The sequence below is a fragment of the Schistocerca americana genome, chromosome 10, assembly GCF_021461395.2.
Source record: "Schistocerca americana isolate TAMUIC-IGC-003095 chromosome 10, iqSchAmer2.1, whole genome shotgun sequence".
Classification (NCBI taxonomy): Eukaryota; Metazoa; Arthropoda; class Insecta; order Orthoptera; family Acrididae; genus Schistocerca; species Schistocerca americana.
Genome location: NC_060128.1, coordinates 92,081,019 through 92,100,453, shown reverse-complemented (window position 1 = coordinate 92,100,453; position 19,435 = coordinate 92,081,019). Strand labels below are relative to the sequence as shown.

At 43.0% G+C, this 19,435-nt stretch overlaps 1 protein-coding gene and 1 non-coding gene across 4 annotated transcripts in view; both read right to left on the bottom strand.

Moving 5' to 3' along the window:
- The window catches only part of LOC124552572 (ubiquitin carboxyl-terminal hydrolase 29-like), a 389,169-nt gene that overhangs the window by 161,277 nt on the left and 208,457 nt on the right, over positions 1 to 19,435 (bottom strand). For all 3 annotated transcript variants that reach the window (XM_047126894.1, XM_047126893.1, XM_047126895.1), the window contains exon 4: positions 12,151 to 14,132. In XM_047126894.1, coding sequence (XP_046982850.1) covers positions 12,151 to 14,132 — 1,982 coding nt within the window. The remainder of the gene's footprint in view (positions 1 to 12,150; positions 14,133 to 19,435) is intronic.
- On the bottom strand, positions 7,912 to 7,986 carry Trnat-ugu. The gene has a single exon. It is a non-coding gene; the product is annotated as a tRNA-Thr (tRNA).

Genomic DNA, 19,435 nt, shown 5'->3' with positions numbered 1-19,435 from the left:
ATATCAATTTAATAAATTTAATAATTTGTTATAATTTGCAATTAATTATTTTTAACAATTATTTAATAACTAGAAATGTTATAAATGTTCAATGTGGCCACCGCTGGCTGCATGGCAAACATCGACGTGGTAGCCAAACTCGACCCACACACACGAAAGAGTATCTGCTGTTACTGAGTGCACAGCAGCAGTGATCCAGTTCTGCAGATCGTTCAGAGTGGTTGGTAGAGGCGGGACGTAAACAGCTTCCTTCACATAACCCCATAGGAAATAGTCACAGGTTGTGAGATCAGGAGGTCTCAGAGGCCAGAAGTGCAGAGCCAGGTTCTCAAGTCCCCTGTAAGCAATCCAGCGCTGAGAAAGAGAGTCATTTAAAGAGCCTCGTACATCTCGGTGCCAATGGGGCAGAGCTCCATCCTGCTGGAAAATGAAGTCCTGGAAATCTTCGATAGCTTGAGGGAACAGACATTGTTCCAACATGTCCAGGTATGTGAGTCCTATTACAGTTCTTTCCACTCAGGAAAATGGACAGTAAACCTTTGTACGGAATACAGCACAGAACACATTGATCTTCAGTGAGTCTCTTTGGTGTTGCAATGGTGAATGTGGATTTTCCAAACCCCATATGTGAACACTGGGTCTTTCGACTTTTTCACTAAGGTGGAACGTCGCTTCGTCGCTAAAAATTACACGCTGAAACGCGTCATCCTCCATCTTTGCTAGCACATAAACACAAAATGCGACACTATTCTCTTTCTCATTGGGGTTGACAGCCTGCACGAGTTCTAATCGGTGGAGCTTGTACAGCAAACGCCGTCTCAGAAGTTTCCATACAGTTGGTTGGGATATTCCAAGTTCTCGACTGGCTCTATTGGTGGACTTACTGGGACTGCGCACAGAACTTTCTCTAATCCGTCGGACATCACCCTCTGACACACGCGGCCTGTGCTTTTTCCTTTGCACACACTCCCAGTCTGTTTCAATTGCTTAAACCGGCGGCTAATGCTTTTGCGAGTTGGTGGTCGAATACCGAATTTGGTACGAAATGTCCGCTGCACTGAAATTTGCGACTCAGTTTCTGCAAACTCAAGAATGCACATAACCTTGTGCTCCACACTCCCCATCCCACTCACAACTGACAGTGAAACGGAATGACGGCCCTATTGCCGCGCGAACTCTACCGGCCGCTTCTGAAAGCTTCACCGCCCGCCCGCCCGCCGCCACCAGCCAAAAACTTTGAAAATTCCACGTTTCATTGGTATAAATGTTGTTCATTTTGGATTTGTACTTCAATGCATACGAAATTTTGAAAACGGCTCCATCATTTAGAATAGCCCTGTGTTTGGCCAAGAAGCGCTGGGATGACTGTTTCTGATAATGATCAATGACCTCCCCTCCTTTTATTAGATCCACCACTGTATTTTATGCAGATGATGTGACTTTTCTTCATAGCAGTAACAATCTTAATGATCTTAAAACCTGTGCTGAAAATACACTCACTCACGCAGCATATTGGTTCAGAGTAAAAGTTTTCCTGCTAAATGGAAATAAAACTCAGCAGATAATCTTCATTCTAAGAGACAAGCCACTATCTGATGACCCTAGTTCTGTTAAATTCCTGGGAGTTTATTTAGACGAAAAGTTATCCTGGGGCCAACATGTAAACTATATTAGTAGTAAGCTATCTAGAGTAATTTATTTATTAAGACAACTCAGAAATTGTGTACCTGAAACATACATCAGATCATCTTATTTTGCGTTTCCCCAAAGTATAATTCCCATGGCATTATCTTGTGGGGTAACAGTGGTCATATACATGACATGCTATTATTGCAGAAGAAAGCCATTAGGATAATTACAAATTCTTCACGTAAGGCACACTGCAAACCCTTATTTACTAAACAAAAAACCCTTATTTACTAAACAAAAAATTATTACAGTAACAAATCCCTGTATATACAATGTCTTAATCTTTACGAAGAAGAACCTACGAGATGTGAAACGTAGAGAAAATGCACATTGTTACAACACAAGAAGCATCAAACACATATACACGCCTTACCACAGATTATCAAAATCAATAAATAGCTATGAAGTCACAGGGCACAAACTACTTAATAAGCTGCCACATGCTATACAGGATCTTCCTGAACGCCATTCAAAGAAAGACTGCACGAATGGTTTATTGCCCACTAGTTCTATGATATCAATGAATTCAACTGTAAAATGCAGTAATCCAACAGATGACCCACTGTAGATTTATTGAAATATAAGCTAAAATATTTCAGTAGTCAATACCTTATCACACTGTATTATAAATTGTATCTTCATTTGACGTTGTCAATTGCTGTAATGGCCTAAAGACAATAAAATCTTTATTATTATTATTATTATTATTATTATTATTATTATTGTGCTCATTCTCCTGACTTGGATGACACTTCGAACAACACACTTAACCCTTTCATTGTTGTGGGCGTGTATACACGTCCTGCTATGCCGTTCCTCAGGTGCTGCGGATGTGTGTACACACGCTACATGGGTTTTCCTATATTGCTATGGACATCTGAATGCGTCCTGAGCCACCAACATGTCTGTGCTGCGGACGTCATTCCCATATACCGGTGAATAAAACTTTTTTTCAATATTTATCATACAACATAGGTGTCTCATTGCGTGCTATGATTTGCAAAAAGCTTCGTGTCATTACCTTAAACTGTTTATGAGATGACTATGTGCCAAGCAAGATCGTAAGAGATGGTACAACAACCGAGTTAGAAAACTGCTGCGGGAGCAAAGGGAACTTCACAGAAAACATAGTGTGAGGAGGGCTATGCGAGAGGCGTTCAACGAATTTGAAAGTAAAGTTCTATGTACTGACTTGGCGGAAAATCCTAAGAAATTTTGGTCTTATGTCAAAACGGTAGGTGGATCAAAACAAAATGTCCAGACACTCTATGACCAAAATCGTACTGAAACAGAGGATGACAGACTGAAGGTTCAAATGGCTCTGAGCACTATGGGACTGAACATCTGAGGTCATCAGTCCCCTAGAACTTAGAACTACTTAAACCTAACTAACCTAAGGACATCACACACATCCATGCCCGAGGCAGGATTCGAACCTGCGACCGTAGCGGTCACGCGGTTATAGACTGAAGCGCCTAGAACCGCACGGCCACACCGGCCGGCTAGACAGACTGAAGGCCGAAATACTATATGTCTTTTTCCAAAGCTGTTTCACAGAGGAAGACTGCACTGTAGTTCCTTCTCTAGATTGTCGCACAGATGACAAAATGGTAGATATCGAAATAGATGACAGGGGGATAGGCAAACAATTACAATCACTCAAAAGAGGAAAGGCCACTGGACCTGATGGGATACCAGTTCGATTTTACACAGAGTACGCGAAGGAACTTGCCCCCCTTCTTGCAGCGGTGTTCTGTAGGTCTGTAGAAGAGCGTAGCGTTCCAAAGGATTGGAAAAGGGCACAGGTCATCCTCAAAGATGTGAAGAACGGGTAATTGGGTTTTATATTCGAAGGATGGTCGCATATGACGCGCTCATTCACGTCCGTGCAAATTGCGAATCGTGGTCATAGCAATCGTCATAACTACATCTACATCCATACTCTGCAAGCCACCTTGCGGTGTGTGGCGGAGGGTATCTTCAGTACTTCTATCGGTTCTGCCTGCTATTCCAGTCTCGTATTGTTCGTGGAAAGAAATATTGTCAGTATGCCTCTGTGTGGGCTCTAATCTCTCTGATTTTATCCTCGTGGTCTCTTTGCGAGATATACGTAGGAAGGAGCAATATACTGCTTGACTCCTCGGTGAAGGTATGTTCTCGAAACTTCAACAAAGGCCCGTACCGAGCTACTGAGCGTCTCTCTTGCAGAGTCTTCCAATGCAGTCCATCAATCATCTCCGTAACGCTTTCGCGATTACTAAATGATCCTGTAATGAAGAGCGCTATTCTCTTTGGATCTTCCCTATCTCTTCTATCAACCTTATGTGGTACGGATCCCACACTGGCGAGCAGTATTCAAGCAGTGGGCGAACAAGTGTACCGTAACCTACTTCCTTTGTTTTCGGACTGCATTTCCTTAGGATTCTTCCAATGAATCTCATTCTGGCATCTGCTTTACCGACGATTAATTTTATATGTTCATTCCATTTTAAATCACTCCTAATGCCTACTCCCAAATAATTCATGGAATTAACTGCTTTCAGTTGCTAATCTGCTATATTGTAGATGTAGCTAAATGATAAAGGATTTATCTTTCTATGTACTCACAGCACATTACACTTATCTACATTGAGATTCAATTGCCGTTCCCTGCACCAAGCGTCAATTCGTTGCAGATCCTCCTGCGTTTCAGTACAATTTTCCATTGTTACAACCTCTCAATATACTGCAGCATCATCCGCAAAAAGCCCCAGTGAACTTCCGATGTTATCCACAAGGTCATTTATATATACTGTGAATAGCAATGGTCCTACGACACTCCCCTGCGGCACACCTGAAACCACTTTTACTTCGGAAGACTTCTCTCCATTGAGAATGACATGCTGCGTTCTGTTATCTAGGAACTCTTCAATCCAATCACACAATTGGTCTGATAGTACATATGCTCTTACTCTGTTCATTAAACGAATGTGGGGAACTGTATCGAACGCCTTGCGGCAGTCAAGAAACACGGCATCTACCTGGGAACCCGTGTCTATGGCCCTCTCAGTCTCGTGGACGAATAGCGCGAGCTGGGTTTCACACGACCGTCTTTTTCGAAACCCATGCTGGTGCCTACAGAGTAGATTTCTAGTCTCCATAAAAGTCATAATACTCGAACATAATACGTGTTCCAAAATTCTACAATTGATCGACGTTAGGGATATAGGTATATAGTTCTGCAGATCTGTTCGACGTCCCTTCTTGAAAATGGAGATGACCTGTGCCCTTTTCCAATCCTTTGGAACGCTACGCTCTTCTAGAGGCCTACGGTACACCGCTGCAAGAAGGGAGCAAGTTCGTTCGCATACTCTGTGTAAAATCGAACTGGTATCCCATCAGGTCCACCGGCCTTTCCTCTTTTGAGCGATTTTAATTGTTTCTCTATCCCTTTGTCGTCTATTTCGATATCTACTATTTTGTCATCTGTGCGACAATCTAGAGAAGGAACTACAGTGCAGTCTTCCTCTGTGAAACAGCTTTGGAAAAAGACATTTAGTATTTCGGCCTTTAGTCTGTCATCCTCTGTTTCACATGATGATGCAATTCGAAAACATGGGTGATCTTGGTGGCAGTTGGAAGAGGAATGCATCCTAACCTGGTTAAACTTGTCCATCCAATGGTAAACATTACGGATAGTTTTTCCGTCTATTTTACATTGACATCCATAAAATATTCCAACAGTGCAGCAAATGAAACCTCATTAGCCACAGCAACATTCCGAACGTGCTCTTCACTTAATGACACGTGGCTGGGCAATACTTTATGGACTGCCGAGGCACATTTTACATTACAGGGTGCAGTGAATGCACAGAACTGCCGATTTTGGCATACTATTAAACTGCATGTTATCCACAAAGAGTCAATGCATTCGTCGTATGTGGCTGTGTGGTGTGGATCCACAAGCAACTTAATTCTCGGTCCATTCTTCTTTGAAGGGAATACACCTAGAGGGTCTGTCAGGTCGACCATGACATCTGCACATTATTGAGACCTCCTTGCACAGCATGTGATTCCTGCTTTGGAAGAGTGCAGCTTTGTGGACACTACTGTTTTCATGCAAGACGGGACATCATCTCATGTCACTCACCCAGTTCAGGATCTGCTCAATGCAACATTCCACAAACATGTTATCTCCAGGGGTATTCCAGATGCACGGCCTGCAAGATCGTCTGATCTGAATCCATTTGACTTTTGTTCACGGGAATATCTACAAGTATTTACCTGGGACACGTTCTGTGTCTCTGAGTGCCAGTATACATTATGCCTTTCTCGTTTGTTAGACCTTTTCTGCCCACATCCCATTCCTAATCCATTACATATGGAAACATTTCAATGGATGTTGGAAGAAGAAAAAGAAAAAGAGTATTCCCAAAGACTGGAAAATAGCTAGAGTGACATCAGTTTTTAAAAAAAGAGGTAAAAGCCTATGCAGTTAATTACAGAGGAACAAGTTTACTGGACTCAGCATACAAGGTGTATGCTAAGATTTTAAATACTAGACTTAAAAACATAGCAGAAGCAGTTCTGCATGAGGAACACATGGGTTTTTGGAAAGGACACTCCACAACAGGTGCACTTTTTATTCTACAGCAAATAATAGAAAAACGGAGTGAGTATAATAAAGAAACACTCATTGCTTTTGTTGACTTTAAAAAAAGCTTTTGACAATTTCAATAGACAGAAACTTTGGGAAATAATGACGAATCGCGGATATCCAAGGCAACTAGTAAATGCGACAAAAAGCATATATCAAGATACAAATATCACTCTAGATCTCAATGGGAAAACAGCTAACAGAGGGGTAAAACAAGGCTGCTGCATCTCTCCAACTATGATCAACATCTACATTAATGAAATAATATATATAAGGAAATCAGAATTTCAGAAAGGCATCTAACTAGATAGGAACATTCTTTTAAATAATTTACTGCATGCTGATGATGCAGTGATCTTAGCAGATAAGGAAGATGACCTTCAGAAAGGAATCTACTTGCTAAAACAAATGAGTGAAAAATGTAACACGGAAATTTCAAAAGAAAAAACTAAGACAATGGCCTTCATGGGGAAAGAACCAATCAGAACCAAAATAGTGATAGACCAAAAGATTTTACAGCAAGTAAACCATTTCTGTTACCTCGGATGTGAAATGACATATGGCTACAGCAGAGATATTGAAATTAAGCTTAGTCAATTCAGTCGGGTATGTGGAACAATCAACAGGAACCTAAAAAACAAAACCAGGAAAGGCAGTCAAACTAAATTTTACAAAACTGTTGCAGTTCCAACACTGCTCTATGGAAGTGAGACATGGGTGATTGCCAAGAAGCAAGAAAGCCGGGTTCAGGCACAAGAAATGAAATTCCTTACAGGTGTTAAAGGTTGCACAAGAGAAGACAGGCTAATCAAGATATTAGAGAAGAACTGCAAATCTTTAGCCTCAATGATAAAATTCGAGATTATAGAAGAAAATGGAATGAACATCTACAAAGAATAGAGGGTGAGAGACTTCCCTTAAAGGCAAGAAATTATAAGTGCCACGGGAGAAGAGACAGAGGAAGACCGCGACAGAGATAGGTACCGTAACACGCGCAATTCCTGCGTAATACCTGAAGAGAAGATGAAAATTTCTGCAGGGTGGTCCATTGATCGTCACCGGGCCAAATATCTCACGAAATAAGCGTCAAACGAAAAAACTACAACGAACGAAACTTGTCTAGCTTGGAAGGGGGAAACCAGATGGTGCTATGGTTGGCCCGCTAGATGGCGCTGCCATAGGTCAAACGGATATCAACAGCGTTTTTTAAATAGGAACTCCCATTTTTTATTACATATTCGTGTAGTACGTAAAGAAATATGAATGTTTCGGTTGGACCACTTTTTCGCTTTGTGATACATGACGCTGCAATAGTCACAAATATATGGCTCACAATTTTAGACGAACAGTTAGTAACAGGTAGGTTTTTAAAATTAAAATATAGAACGTAGGTACGTTTGAACATTTTATTTCGGTTGTTCCAATGTGATACATGTACCTTTGTGAACTTATCATTTCTGAGAACGCATGATGTTACAGCGTGATTACCTGTAAGTATCACATTAATGCAATAAATGATAATTAAATAGACACCCTAGCTGCAAACAGGCGTTGATATACTTCACTGGGGACATGTTGAAAATGTGTGCCCCGACCGGGACTCGAACCCGGGATCTCCTGCTTACATGGTAGACGCTCTATCCATCTGAGCCACCGATGGCACAGAGGATAGTGCGTCTGCAGGGACTTATCCTTTGCACTCTCCCCGTGAGATCCACATTCCCAACATGTCCACACCACTACATTCGTAGTGCGCCTAATAGATGTTTGCCCATCATGATCAATGATTTAGTACCAAGTCTGTAATCCACCTATACCAAACACAGCATATCAAGAGTGACTGTAACAGCAGCTGTTTCAATGAGTTGTCACAAATGTTCGAGGTTATGTGGCAGAAGTGGAATATATACACTTTTCTTCGTGTAGCTGCAGAAGATAAAACCGCAACTTTTCAGGAAAGCTCATGGTGCAATTTGGCATCATGGTTTATGACTTGCAGAAGCTGCTATCTGTACAGTTTCTCTCTTAACCACATTCTTAAGGGATGTTCAGTTCTGCACTAGCTTGATAGGTCAACTTTGTGCAGCTCTGCAGTATCATGTCCTTCACACACCCAGTCTTCTGAACATTTCAATTGCACAAACAACCCTTCCCTTCGAATTTTCTTGTAACGCTTCACTATATGAACTGGTAGTGTCTTATGAAACTTGCCACGGATAGCTCTTTACACACTCCCTACTGATTGACAAAGGACAAATTTTTGCGCACACACAACGCTTTGCCTGCGTGTTTCGCCACAATTTTCAGCAACTTAATCCAACAGGGCCTCTGTAGCCTGTTTTTCAAACTAACTTGGCAGTATCTTGTAAAAAAAAAGGAAAGAAAACTTTGAGAGTCTCTTTCGCATACTCTGTAATTTTTACATTATGTTTAATACCACATTTTAAAAATATTTCATGGACTTAATAATTACCCTGTATAATTATTTCACATAATGACTGTTATGGTAAAGAAATGATTGACACACCCTATCGAAAATTCTTCATACATTATGAATTATCGTTCTGGCCTCAAAAGTTCATACAGTCAGTTCATCATGGGTATTGACTTTCAGGCATTAGTCACTAATTGCCTGCTATTTTGTGGCTGTAGCTATACAATGGTGCACCCCTGACCATTGGTTAATTGGCAAATTTTCTTCATTTCAATATACACTGACTGAACTGATTTTCAGACCAGGTTTTTAGTCTGCATCCAGTACATACACATCGCCACAGAATGTGTGGTGGCTGGTAGAGAGTACAAATAGACCTTAATATTGGTCTGGCGTTCAGTTCGAAGACTGATATGAGGCTTCCCAAATACACTATGTGATCAAACGTATCCGGACACCCCTAAAAACATACGTTTTTCATATTAGGGTATTGTGCCGACACCTACCGCCAGGTACTCCATATCAGCGACCTCAGTAGCCATTAGACATCGCGAGAGAGCAGTATGGAGGGCTCTGCGGGACTCACGGACTTCGAATGTGGCCAGGTGATTGGGTGTCACTTGCGTCATACGTCTGTACGCGAGATTTCCACACTCATAAACATCCCTAGGTCCACTGTTTCTGATGTGATAGTGAAGTGAAAACGTTAAGGGACACGTACAGCACAAAAGCGTACAGACCGACCTCGTCTGCTGATTGACAGAGACCGCCGACAGTTGAAGAGGGTCATAATGTGTAATAGGAGACACCTATCCAGACCATCACACAGGAATTCCAAACTGCATTAGGATCCACTGCAAGTACTAAGACAGTTAGGCGGGATGTGAGAAAACTTGGATTTCATGGCCGAGCGGCTGCTAATAAGTCAAACATCACGCCGGCAAATGCCAGAAGATGCCCGCTTGGCATCTTGGCTAGTAGGGACCGTAAACATTGGACGATCGCACAGTGGAAAAACGTTGTGTTGAGTGACGAATCACGGTACACAATGTAGCAATCCGATGACAGAGTGTGGGTATGGCGAACGCTCAGTGAACATTAACTGCCAGCGTGTGTAGTGCCAACAGTAAAATTTGGAGGCGGTGGTGTAGTGGTGTGGTTGTGTTTTTCATGGAGGGAGCTTGCACACCTTGTTGTTTTGCGTGGCACTATCACAGCACAGGTCTACATTGGTGTTTTGAGCACCTTCTTGCTTCCCACTGTTGAAGAGCAATTCGGGGATGCCGATTGCATCTTTCAACACGATCAAGCACCTGTTCATAATGCACAACCTGTGGCGGAGTGGTTACGCGATAACATCCCTGTAATGGACTGGCATGCACAGAGTCCTGACCTGAATCCTATATAACACCTTTGGTATGTTTTGGAACGCCGACTTCGTGCCAGGCCTCACCGACAGACATCGATACCTCTCCTCAGTGCAGCACTCCGTGAAGAACGGGCTGCCATTCCCCAAGAAACCTTCTAGCACCTGATTGAACATATGCCTGCGAGGGTGGAAGCTGTCATCAAGGCTAAGGGTGGGCTAACACCATACAGAACTCCAGCATTACCTATGGACGGCGCCACGAACTTGTAAGTCATTTTCAGCCAGGTGTCCTGATACTTTTGATCACATAGTGTAACTCAACTCCTTTACTACCTTTCGGGCCTCATTTCTAATCAATTCCCTCAGAAACGCCTGATTTAATTCGACTACATTCTATTACTCTGATTTCGCTTTTATTGAAGTTCATTTCATGATCCCTTCTCAAAACACTAACCTTGCAAGTTCAACTAACACTTCCAAATCCGTTTCAGTTTTCGAGAGAATTACATCACGAACAAACCTCCAAGTTTTTATTTTCTCTTCCTGAACTTTGATTACCTCCAATCTTCTCCATGGTTTCCTTCACAGCTTCCTGAATATAGATATTGAATAGTCATGTATTGGCTAAAAGCCTGTCGCAGTCCTTTCTCAGCCACTGTTTCTCTTTGATGTCCTTTGACTCTTGTAACTGTAGACTGTTTTCTGCACAATTTGCAAATAACCTCTCTCTTTCTACATTTTATCCCTGCCACTTTAAAAATTTCAGAGACTGTAGTCCAGTTTACATCGCCAAAATCTATGTTTGCCTTTCTTCAACCTATCTTCTAAGACAAGTCGTAGGATCAGTATTGCATCATCATATGTTCCTACATTTCTTCAGTACTCAAACTGATAGTCCCAGAGGTCAGCCTCTACCAGTTTTTCCATTCCTATGTAAATAGTTCGTTTCAATACTTTGCAACCATGACTTATTACACTTACACCTGGCAACACTGCCTACTTTCGAACTGGAATTATTTCATTCTTCCTCAAGTCTGAGGGAATTTCACCTGTCTCATCTCTCTTGCTCTCTTGCGGAATAATTTTGTCATGGATGGCTTACCAAAGGATCACAGTAACTCTGAGGGAATGTCATCTACGAGGGTAACCCCAAAAGCAAGGTCTCCTATTTTTTATAAGTACATAGACCTGTTTATTTCTACAATGGTTTACATCAGTTTACAGCTTGAACGTTTAGCTATTTTTCGACATAACCACCATTCCTGCCGATGCATTTTTGTAGACGCTGTGGCAGTTTTTGTATCCCATGTCATACCAGCTCGCCGCCATGCTGTTTAGAAAGTTATGAACCTCTTCTTTCACCTCGTCGTCGGAGCTGAATCGCAGGGACCACAATTAACGCTGACAGGTACTGTAAGACTCTGAAAAACCTCAAACAGGCAATTCAGAACCGGAGCAAGGGCGTACACATGGCAACGCTCGCCCAGACATCGCTTGGCAAACAGTTGCTCTCCTGCAACCGTTTCAGTGGAACGTAATCACCCACCCACCCTATAGTCCTGACTTGGCGCCCAGTGACTATCACCTGTTCCCTAAGCTAAAAGAACATTTGGTCGGAAAGCGATTCAGCTCCTACGAGGTGAAAGAAAGAGGTTCATAACTTTCTGAACAGCATGGCGGTGAGCTGGTATGACACGGGATACAAAAACTGCCACAGCGTCTACAAAAATGCATCGACAGAAACGGTGATTATGTCGAAAAATAGCTAAATGTTCAAGCTGTAAACTGATGTAAACCATTGTAGAAATAAACAGGTTTATGTACTTGTAAAAAAAATAGGAGACCTTACTTTTGGGATTACCCTCGTACTACAGAGATCTTGTTCCCACGCTTACACACATTTCTGAGTTCATTCACTCTCTTCCATCACACTTAGTATCGATCCTCGACACATTGATAACTTACAACATATTTAAAAATAACTACGTCGTTGTAGTAATAGCAAAATTATATTTTACTTACCTGTTATCAGAGGCTGACATTTTAAATGGCGGAACTGCTTCGGCTGAAGAGATATCTGGTCCTACAACTTCTCCGTTGCTGAATCCAGAATTTGGGGACACTTTATCGTTCCCGCGTTTGGAGACAAAGTTCTCTGCATCAGTGCATTCAACAATTTTGTCCAATGCATTTTCTCTCACACCATTACAACTGTAATTCCGTAGGCTGTTGGCCACACTGTTTCGCTCCACATCCGGGAGGCGCAACTCTGTTGCAGGCTTTGGCCATATTGCCCTGAACAGTCTTTCTTCAGTTTCAGATTCTGGACTTTCTTGCTCACATGATTTCCCATTACCTTGGTCTCCAAGTGATGCCGCATCACTTTTGAAAAACTTGCTTTTCTTACCATACGACTTCCTGTAGCCTTTCGTGCAGCCACCAGAAAACATTCTGTTCTCAAAGGAAAGCAGAGACGGTTCACTTGATATCTCCAAATTATCTATGCTTCCAGATTGTTCAACACACTTCTGGGAAGTTTCCTCTCGCGGTGTGAGCCTTTCCGAGGTATAATGTCTGATCTCGTCGCAGGTTAACTTTCTGAGCAGAACCACTGGTTGCAAAGAGGAAGACACGGCATATGAAGAGCTCTGACAATCGTCACTACTCGTTTTATTTTCACAACCTGGTACATTTAACTCTCCTGTGCTCTCTACCGTGTTATAGTCTGCAGTGGAAGAATCACAGTCACTATTCGCTACATTCCCAAACAAATGACCGCTAACGCCAACTTCTAGTGCGGATGTTACACATTTCCTATTACTGTAAACAGAACTCTGTTGCTCACACTGTACAGCCTCCCTGGTTGGACCAGACTGATTAACAATAGCACCATTCTGAGAACGTTGCAGTTCATTTATATCCGCGAGTATTTTTTCGCATCCTTCTGACTCATCTTCAAACAAACCACGTACACAACTTCGCGTACCTCTTTCATATTCTTCTGAGCGTTCATCTGTCCTCCTGACTTTAACGATGCTGTTGTCTTTAATGGGAGAAGTCTTTCTCTTTGCACAGCCACCCGGTCCAGTTTTCCTCGAGGGCAAGGTTTCTTTCCAAATGCTGCTCCCTTCGTGTACTCCATTCACTTGGATGGGCGTTGACAGCTCGGCTCTTTTTTCATCTAGCTCCGCACTGCAGTCAGCCACTTGCTTCGAGCCACGTCTTCCACTACTGGACAACCTAGATTCACCAACTACAGTTTCCTCGGACCCACTTCCTTTCTCCTGCAAAGCGGCACCTTTCATTTCTTCATATTGTATAGTATGACCGTTCCGATCAGCTACAAAAACATTTCTTCTCTCTGCTGGTGTAGATGTAGCCAATGGATTGCTGTTCAGAGCATGAGATCCATTTCCTCTCCCCAGCAATCTGGCATCTTTCTTACCTCCAAATTTAATACGAGGTGAGCTAGGCAAATACCTCCCGTTGCATACTCCATTGACTCTCCCATTTAAACCGCTGCTGCGAGTCGGCCACTTTGGTTCAGTTACAAAAAATTTTCTCCTCTCACGGGGTTGGGATGTAGCTACGGTAGTACCACTGACAGCACTTTGTGCTGGTAACTCTGTAGATTCACCATGTAATTTATCTACCATCACAACAGGTTGTAATGAAGGCAAAGTATAACGATTTGCACTGTAGAACAGATTAGATAGTTTCAATGATGCCGCCGCTTTCATTAGCAAATTCTCTCTTCCTTTACCTATGTGGGCATCAACAGGTAGTCTGGCATTGGTGGAAGGCCGATTGGTCAAATTCTTTACATTCCCAGAACGAATTCTCTTTTCTGAGTCACTGTTACACTTCCTCCAAAAGTCTTCCTGCCACGAGTCCGTAATACATTTCCTGTTGGGTTCACCTAACTCCCGGGGGACCTCCGACCTGTCCAGTTCCTTCATCAAAATGTCTATCGTTCTCCGGGTAGGACCCTTTTTATGGATCTCCTGGAATGGAAAAGAAAATAAATTATATGTTAAAAACTCTTGTAATTTTTAATTAACATGCAGAGTGGAAGTGGAAAATGTTGAAGTGTAAAATGGTGTGCGTGTGCGTGTGTGTGTGTGTGTGTGTGTGTGTGTGTGTGTGTGTGTGTTTTGGGCGTTCAAAGGCGACGTTGTCAGTGCCTTACAAATATTAGTAAGAATTGAAGTGGTAAACAAAAGGGAAAGAATAAGCCTTACACAAATACATCCATTCTCTCCCAACCTCGTGCATGGTCATCCACACAAGCAATATAAGAAAAAATCTAAAATACACTACTGGCCATTAAAATTGCTACACCCAGAAGAAATGCAGATGTAAACGGGTATTCATTGGACAAATATATTATACTATAACTGACATGTGATTACATTTTCACGCGATTTGGGTGCACAGATCCTGAGAAATCAGTACCCAGAAAAACAACTTCTGGCCGTAATAACGGCCTTGATACGCCTGGGCATTGAGTCAAACAGAGCTTGGATGGCGTGTACAAGTACAGCCACCCACGCGGCTTCAACACGATACTACAGTTCATCAAGAGTAGTGACTGGCGTATTGTGACGAGCCAGTTGCTCGGCCACCATTGACCAGACATTTTCAATTGGTGAGAGATCTGGATAATGTGTTGGCCAGGGCAGCAGTCGAACATTTTCTGTATCCAGAAAGGCCCGTACAGGACCTGCAACATGCGGTCGTGCATTATCCTGCTGAAATGTAGGGTTTCGCAGGAATCGAATGAAGGGTAGAGCCACGGGTCGTAACACATCTGAAATGTAACGTCCACTGTTCAAAGTGCCGTCAATGCGAACAAGAGGTGACCGAGACGTGTAACCAATGGCACACCATACCATCACGCCGGGTGATATACCAGTATGGCGATGACGAACAAACGCTCCCAGTGTACGTTCACCGCGATATCGCCAAACACGGATGCGACCATCATGATGCTGTAAGCAGAACCTGGATTCATCCGAAAAAATGACGTTTTGCCTTTCGTGCACCCAGGTTCGTCGTTGAGTACACCATCTCAGGCGCTCAAGTCTGTGATGCAGCGTCAAGGGTAACCGCAGCCGCGGTCTCCGAGCTGATAGTCCATGCTGCTGCAGACGTCGTCGAACTGTTCGTGCAGATGGTCGTTGTCTTGCAAACGTCCCCATCTGCTGACTCAAGGATGGCCAGTAATGTATGTACAGAAAGAGCCATACACGCTATCAGCGCACTGTTGCGAGGCTGCATCGCTTCCATCCCACGACACGTCACTGCTGTTATCTGTGCCAAAGGTGGATATGCTGGTATATACTAGTTACGTGGTCATAATGTTCTGGCTAATCAATGCACTTCAACAACCGTCATTGCGTCGATTTAAAGGAGGAACTACAATGCGATATCCCTCTGTGGAACAGTTTTGGAAAAAGACGTTTAGTATTTCCGGTTTTTCTGTGTCATCCTGTTTCAATGCCATTACAGTCACAGAGTGTCTGGACAGACAGATTTGACCCATTTACTGATTTAACACAAAACTAGGATTTTCTGTCATTAGAATTAGAATCAATCACAAAATTTAGAAATTCTGAAGGGTCTTTTTCTCCATGTACCCACACAATGAAAGTGTCATCAACATAGCAAAATCAACATGATGGTTGCCACCTAAAGAATCGTTCCTTCAAACTGGAGGAGGAGGAGGAGGATATTAGTGTTTAACGTCCCGTCGACAACGAGGTCATTAGAGACGGAGCGCAAGCTCGGGTGAGGGAAGGAAATCGGCCGTGCCCTTCCAAAGGAACCATCCCGGCATTTGCCTGAAGCGATTTAGGGAAATCACGGAAAACCTAAATCAAGATGGCCGGAGACGGGATTGAACCGTCGTCCTCCCGAATGCGAGTCCAGTGTGCTAACCACTGCGCCACCTCGCTCGGTTTTCCTTCAAACTTTTGCATAACATAAATTTGCTACAACTGCGCTGAGTAGGTACCCCATAGCCACATCATCAGTTCACTATAAGAATTTTTGTCCAACTGAAAGTAAGTTGGTGAGAGACCCAAATATCTCCTAACTCTGCTATCACATCATTAAGTGGAACCGTACCACACAGTGATACGACAAAACTGACTATAATTCACCCAAGGACTCAACATAACGGATATTAATTCTTTGAGAAAATGACTAGAATTTCTAATGTGTCAGTTTTTTTTCCAGCAAACAACTGTAGGAGAGTGGCGATGTGTTTGGTAGTGCCATAGGTCGAACAATTAATAGCACTAACAATAAACAATAGATCTTAATCAAATGGCAATGCATTTTAGCCAAACAATATGCAACTACCAGTTTTAAAGAGCACATGGTGAAAAATTCAGAACATCTACTGAGATACGAGGATGTGAAAAATCTGCAACAATATCAATAACCCGCAAAAAATTAGATATATCAGTCGTTTCGTACTACTAACTTTTTTCAATGCAGTTTTGTACACAATGCTCTACAGTATTTAACTTCCTTATTCAGGCATATAAAATATTTGTAATTGCTCCACATACACGCTGAGGAATGTTGCATTAACAATTTCAATGAAAGTGGACTGAAAATACCAGCCTCAGTCAAAAACAATATTCCTGAATATATTTAAGCCATTATATATATATATATATATATATATATATATATATATATATATATATATACAGGGTGTTTCAAAAATGACCGGTATATTTGAAACGGCAATAAAAACTAAACGAGCAGCGATAGAAATACACCGTTTGTTGCAATATGCTTGGGACAACAGTACATTTTCAGGCGGACAAACTTTCGAAATTACAGTAGTTACAATTTTCAACAACAGATGGTGCTGCAAGTGATGTGAAAGATATAGAAGACAACGCAGTCTGTGGGTGCGCCCTTCTGTACGTCGTCTTTCTGCTGTAAGCGTGTGCTGTTCACAACGTGCAAGTGTGCTGTAGACAACATGGTTTATTCGTTAGAACAGAGGATTTTTCTGGTGTTGGAATTCCACCGCCTAGAACACAATGTTGTTGCAACAAGACAAAGTTTTCAACGGAGGTTTAATGTAACCAAAGGACCGAAAAGCGATACAATAAAGGATCTGTTTGAAAAATTTCAACGGACTGGGAACGTGACGGATGAACGTGCTGGAAAGGTAGGGCGACCGCGTACGGCAACCACAGAGGGCAACGCGCAGCTAGTGCAGCAGGTGATCCAACAGCGGCCTCGGGTTTCCGTTCGCCGTGTTGCAGCTGCGGTCCAAATGACGCCAACGTCCACGTATCGTCTCGTGCGCCAGAGTTTACACCTCTATCCATACAAAATTCAAACGCGGCAACCCCTCAGCGCCGCTACCATTGCTGCACGAGAGACATTCGCTAACGATATAGTGCACAGGATTGATGACGGCGATATGCATGTGGGCAGCATTTGGTTTACTGATGAAGCTTATTTTTACCTGGACGGCTTCGTCAATAAACAGAACTGGCGCATATGGGGAACCGAAAAGCTCCATGTTGCAGTCCCATCGTCCCTGCATCCTCAAAAAGTACTGGTCTGGGCCGCCATTTCTTCCAAAGGAATCATTGGCCCATTTTTCAGATCCGAAACGATTACTGCATCACGCTATCTGGACATTCTTCGTGAATTTGTGGCGGTACAAACTGCCTTAGACGACACTGCGAACACCTCGTGGTTTATGCAAGATGGTGCCCGGCCACATCGCACGGCCGACGTCTTTAATTTCCTGAATGAATATTTCGATGATCGTGTGATTGCTTTGGGCTATCCGAAACATACAGGAGGCGGCGTGGATTGGCCTCCCTATTCGCCAGACATGAACCCCTGTGACTTCTTTCTGTGGGGACACTTGAAAGACCAGGTGTACCGCCAGAATCCAGAAACAATTGAACAGCTGAAGCAGTACATCTCATCTGCATGTGAAGCCATTCCGCCAGACACGTTGTCAAAGGTTTCGGGTAAATTCATTCAGAGACTACGCCATATTATTGCTACGCATGGTGGATATGTGGAAAATATCGTACTATAAAGTTTCCCAGACCGCAGCGCCATCTGTTGTTGAAAATTGTAACTACTGTAATTTCGAAAGTTTGTCTGCCTGAAAATGTACTGTTGTCCCCAAGCATATTGCAACAAACGGTGTATTTCTATCGCTGCTCGTTTAATTTTTATTGCCGTTTCAAATATACCGGTCATTTTTGAAACATCCTGTATATATATACATACTGAGGTGACAAAAGTTAGGATATCTCCCAGTATCGTGTCAGACCTCCTTTTGCACGATGTAGTGCAGTAACGCCATGTAGCATGAACTCAACAAGGCGTTGGAAGTCCCCTGCAGAAATATTGAGCCATGCTGCCTCTATACCCGTCAATAATTGCAAACGTGTTACCGGTGCAGGATGTTGTACACCAACTGACCTCTCGGTTGCGTCCCGTGAATGTTCGATGGAATTCATGTAGGAAGTCGGGGTGGAAAAATCATTCGTTCGAGTTCTCCAGTATGTTCTTCAAGCCAATAGCGAACCACTGTGGTTCGGTGACATGGCGCGTTGTCATCCACAAAAATTCCATCGTTCTTTGCGAACGTGGAGTCTATGAATGGCTGAAAATGATTTCCAAGTAGACAAACATACCATTCCCAGTTGGACCAGAGGACTCAATCCATTCCATGTAAACACTACCCACACAATTACAGAGCTATACCAGCTCACACAGTACCTTGTTGACAACTTCGGTCCATGGCTTCATGGGACCTCCGCCACACGAACACTTACCAGCTGAAATCGCAACTCATCCGACCAGGCCAAGGTTTTCCAGTCGTCTAGGGTCCAACCGATATGGACACGAGCCCAGGACAGGTGCTGCAATCGCGTCGGTCGTCTGCTGCCACAGCCCGTTAATGCCAAACTTCGATGCACTGTTTTAGCGGGTAGATTCGTCGTACGTCCCACATTACTTTCCGCGGTTATTTCACACAGTGCTGCTTGTCTCCTAGCATTGACAACTCCACGCGAACGCCCGTGTTCTCGGTCGTTAAGTGAAGGAAGCTGTGTTGTCCGTGGTGAGAGGTAATGACTGGAATTTGGTATTCTCAGCAAAATCTCGATGCTGTGGCTCTCGGAATACTGAATTCCCTAACTATTTCCGAAATTGAATGTCCATGCTTCTAGCTACAACTACCATTCGGCGTTCAAAGTCTGTTAATTATCGTCGCGCAGCAATAATCACTTGGGAAACCCTTGCA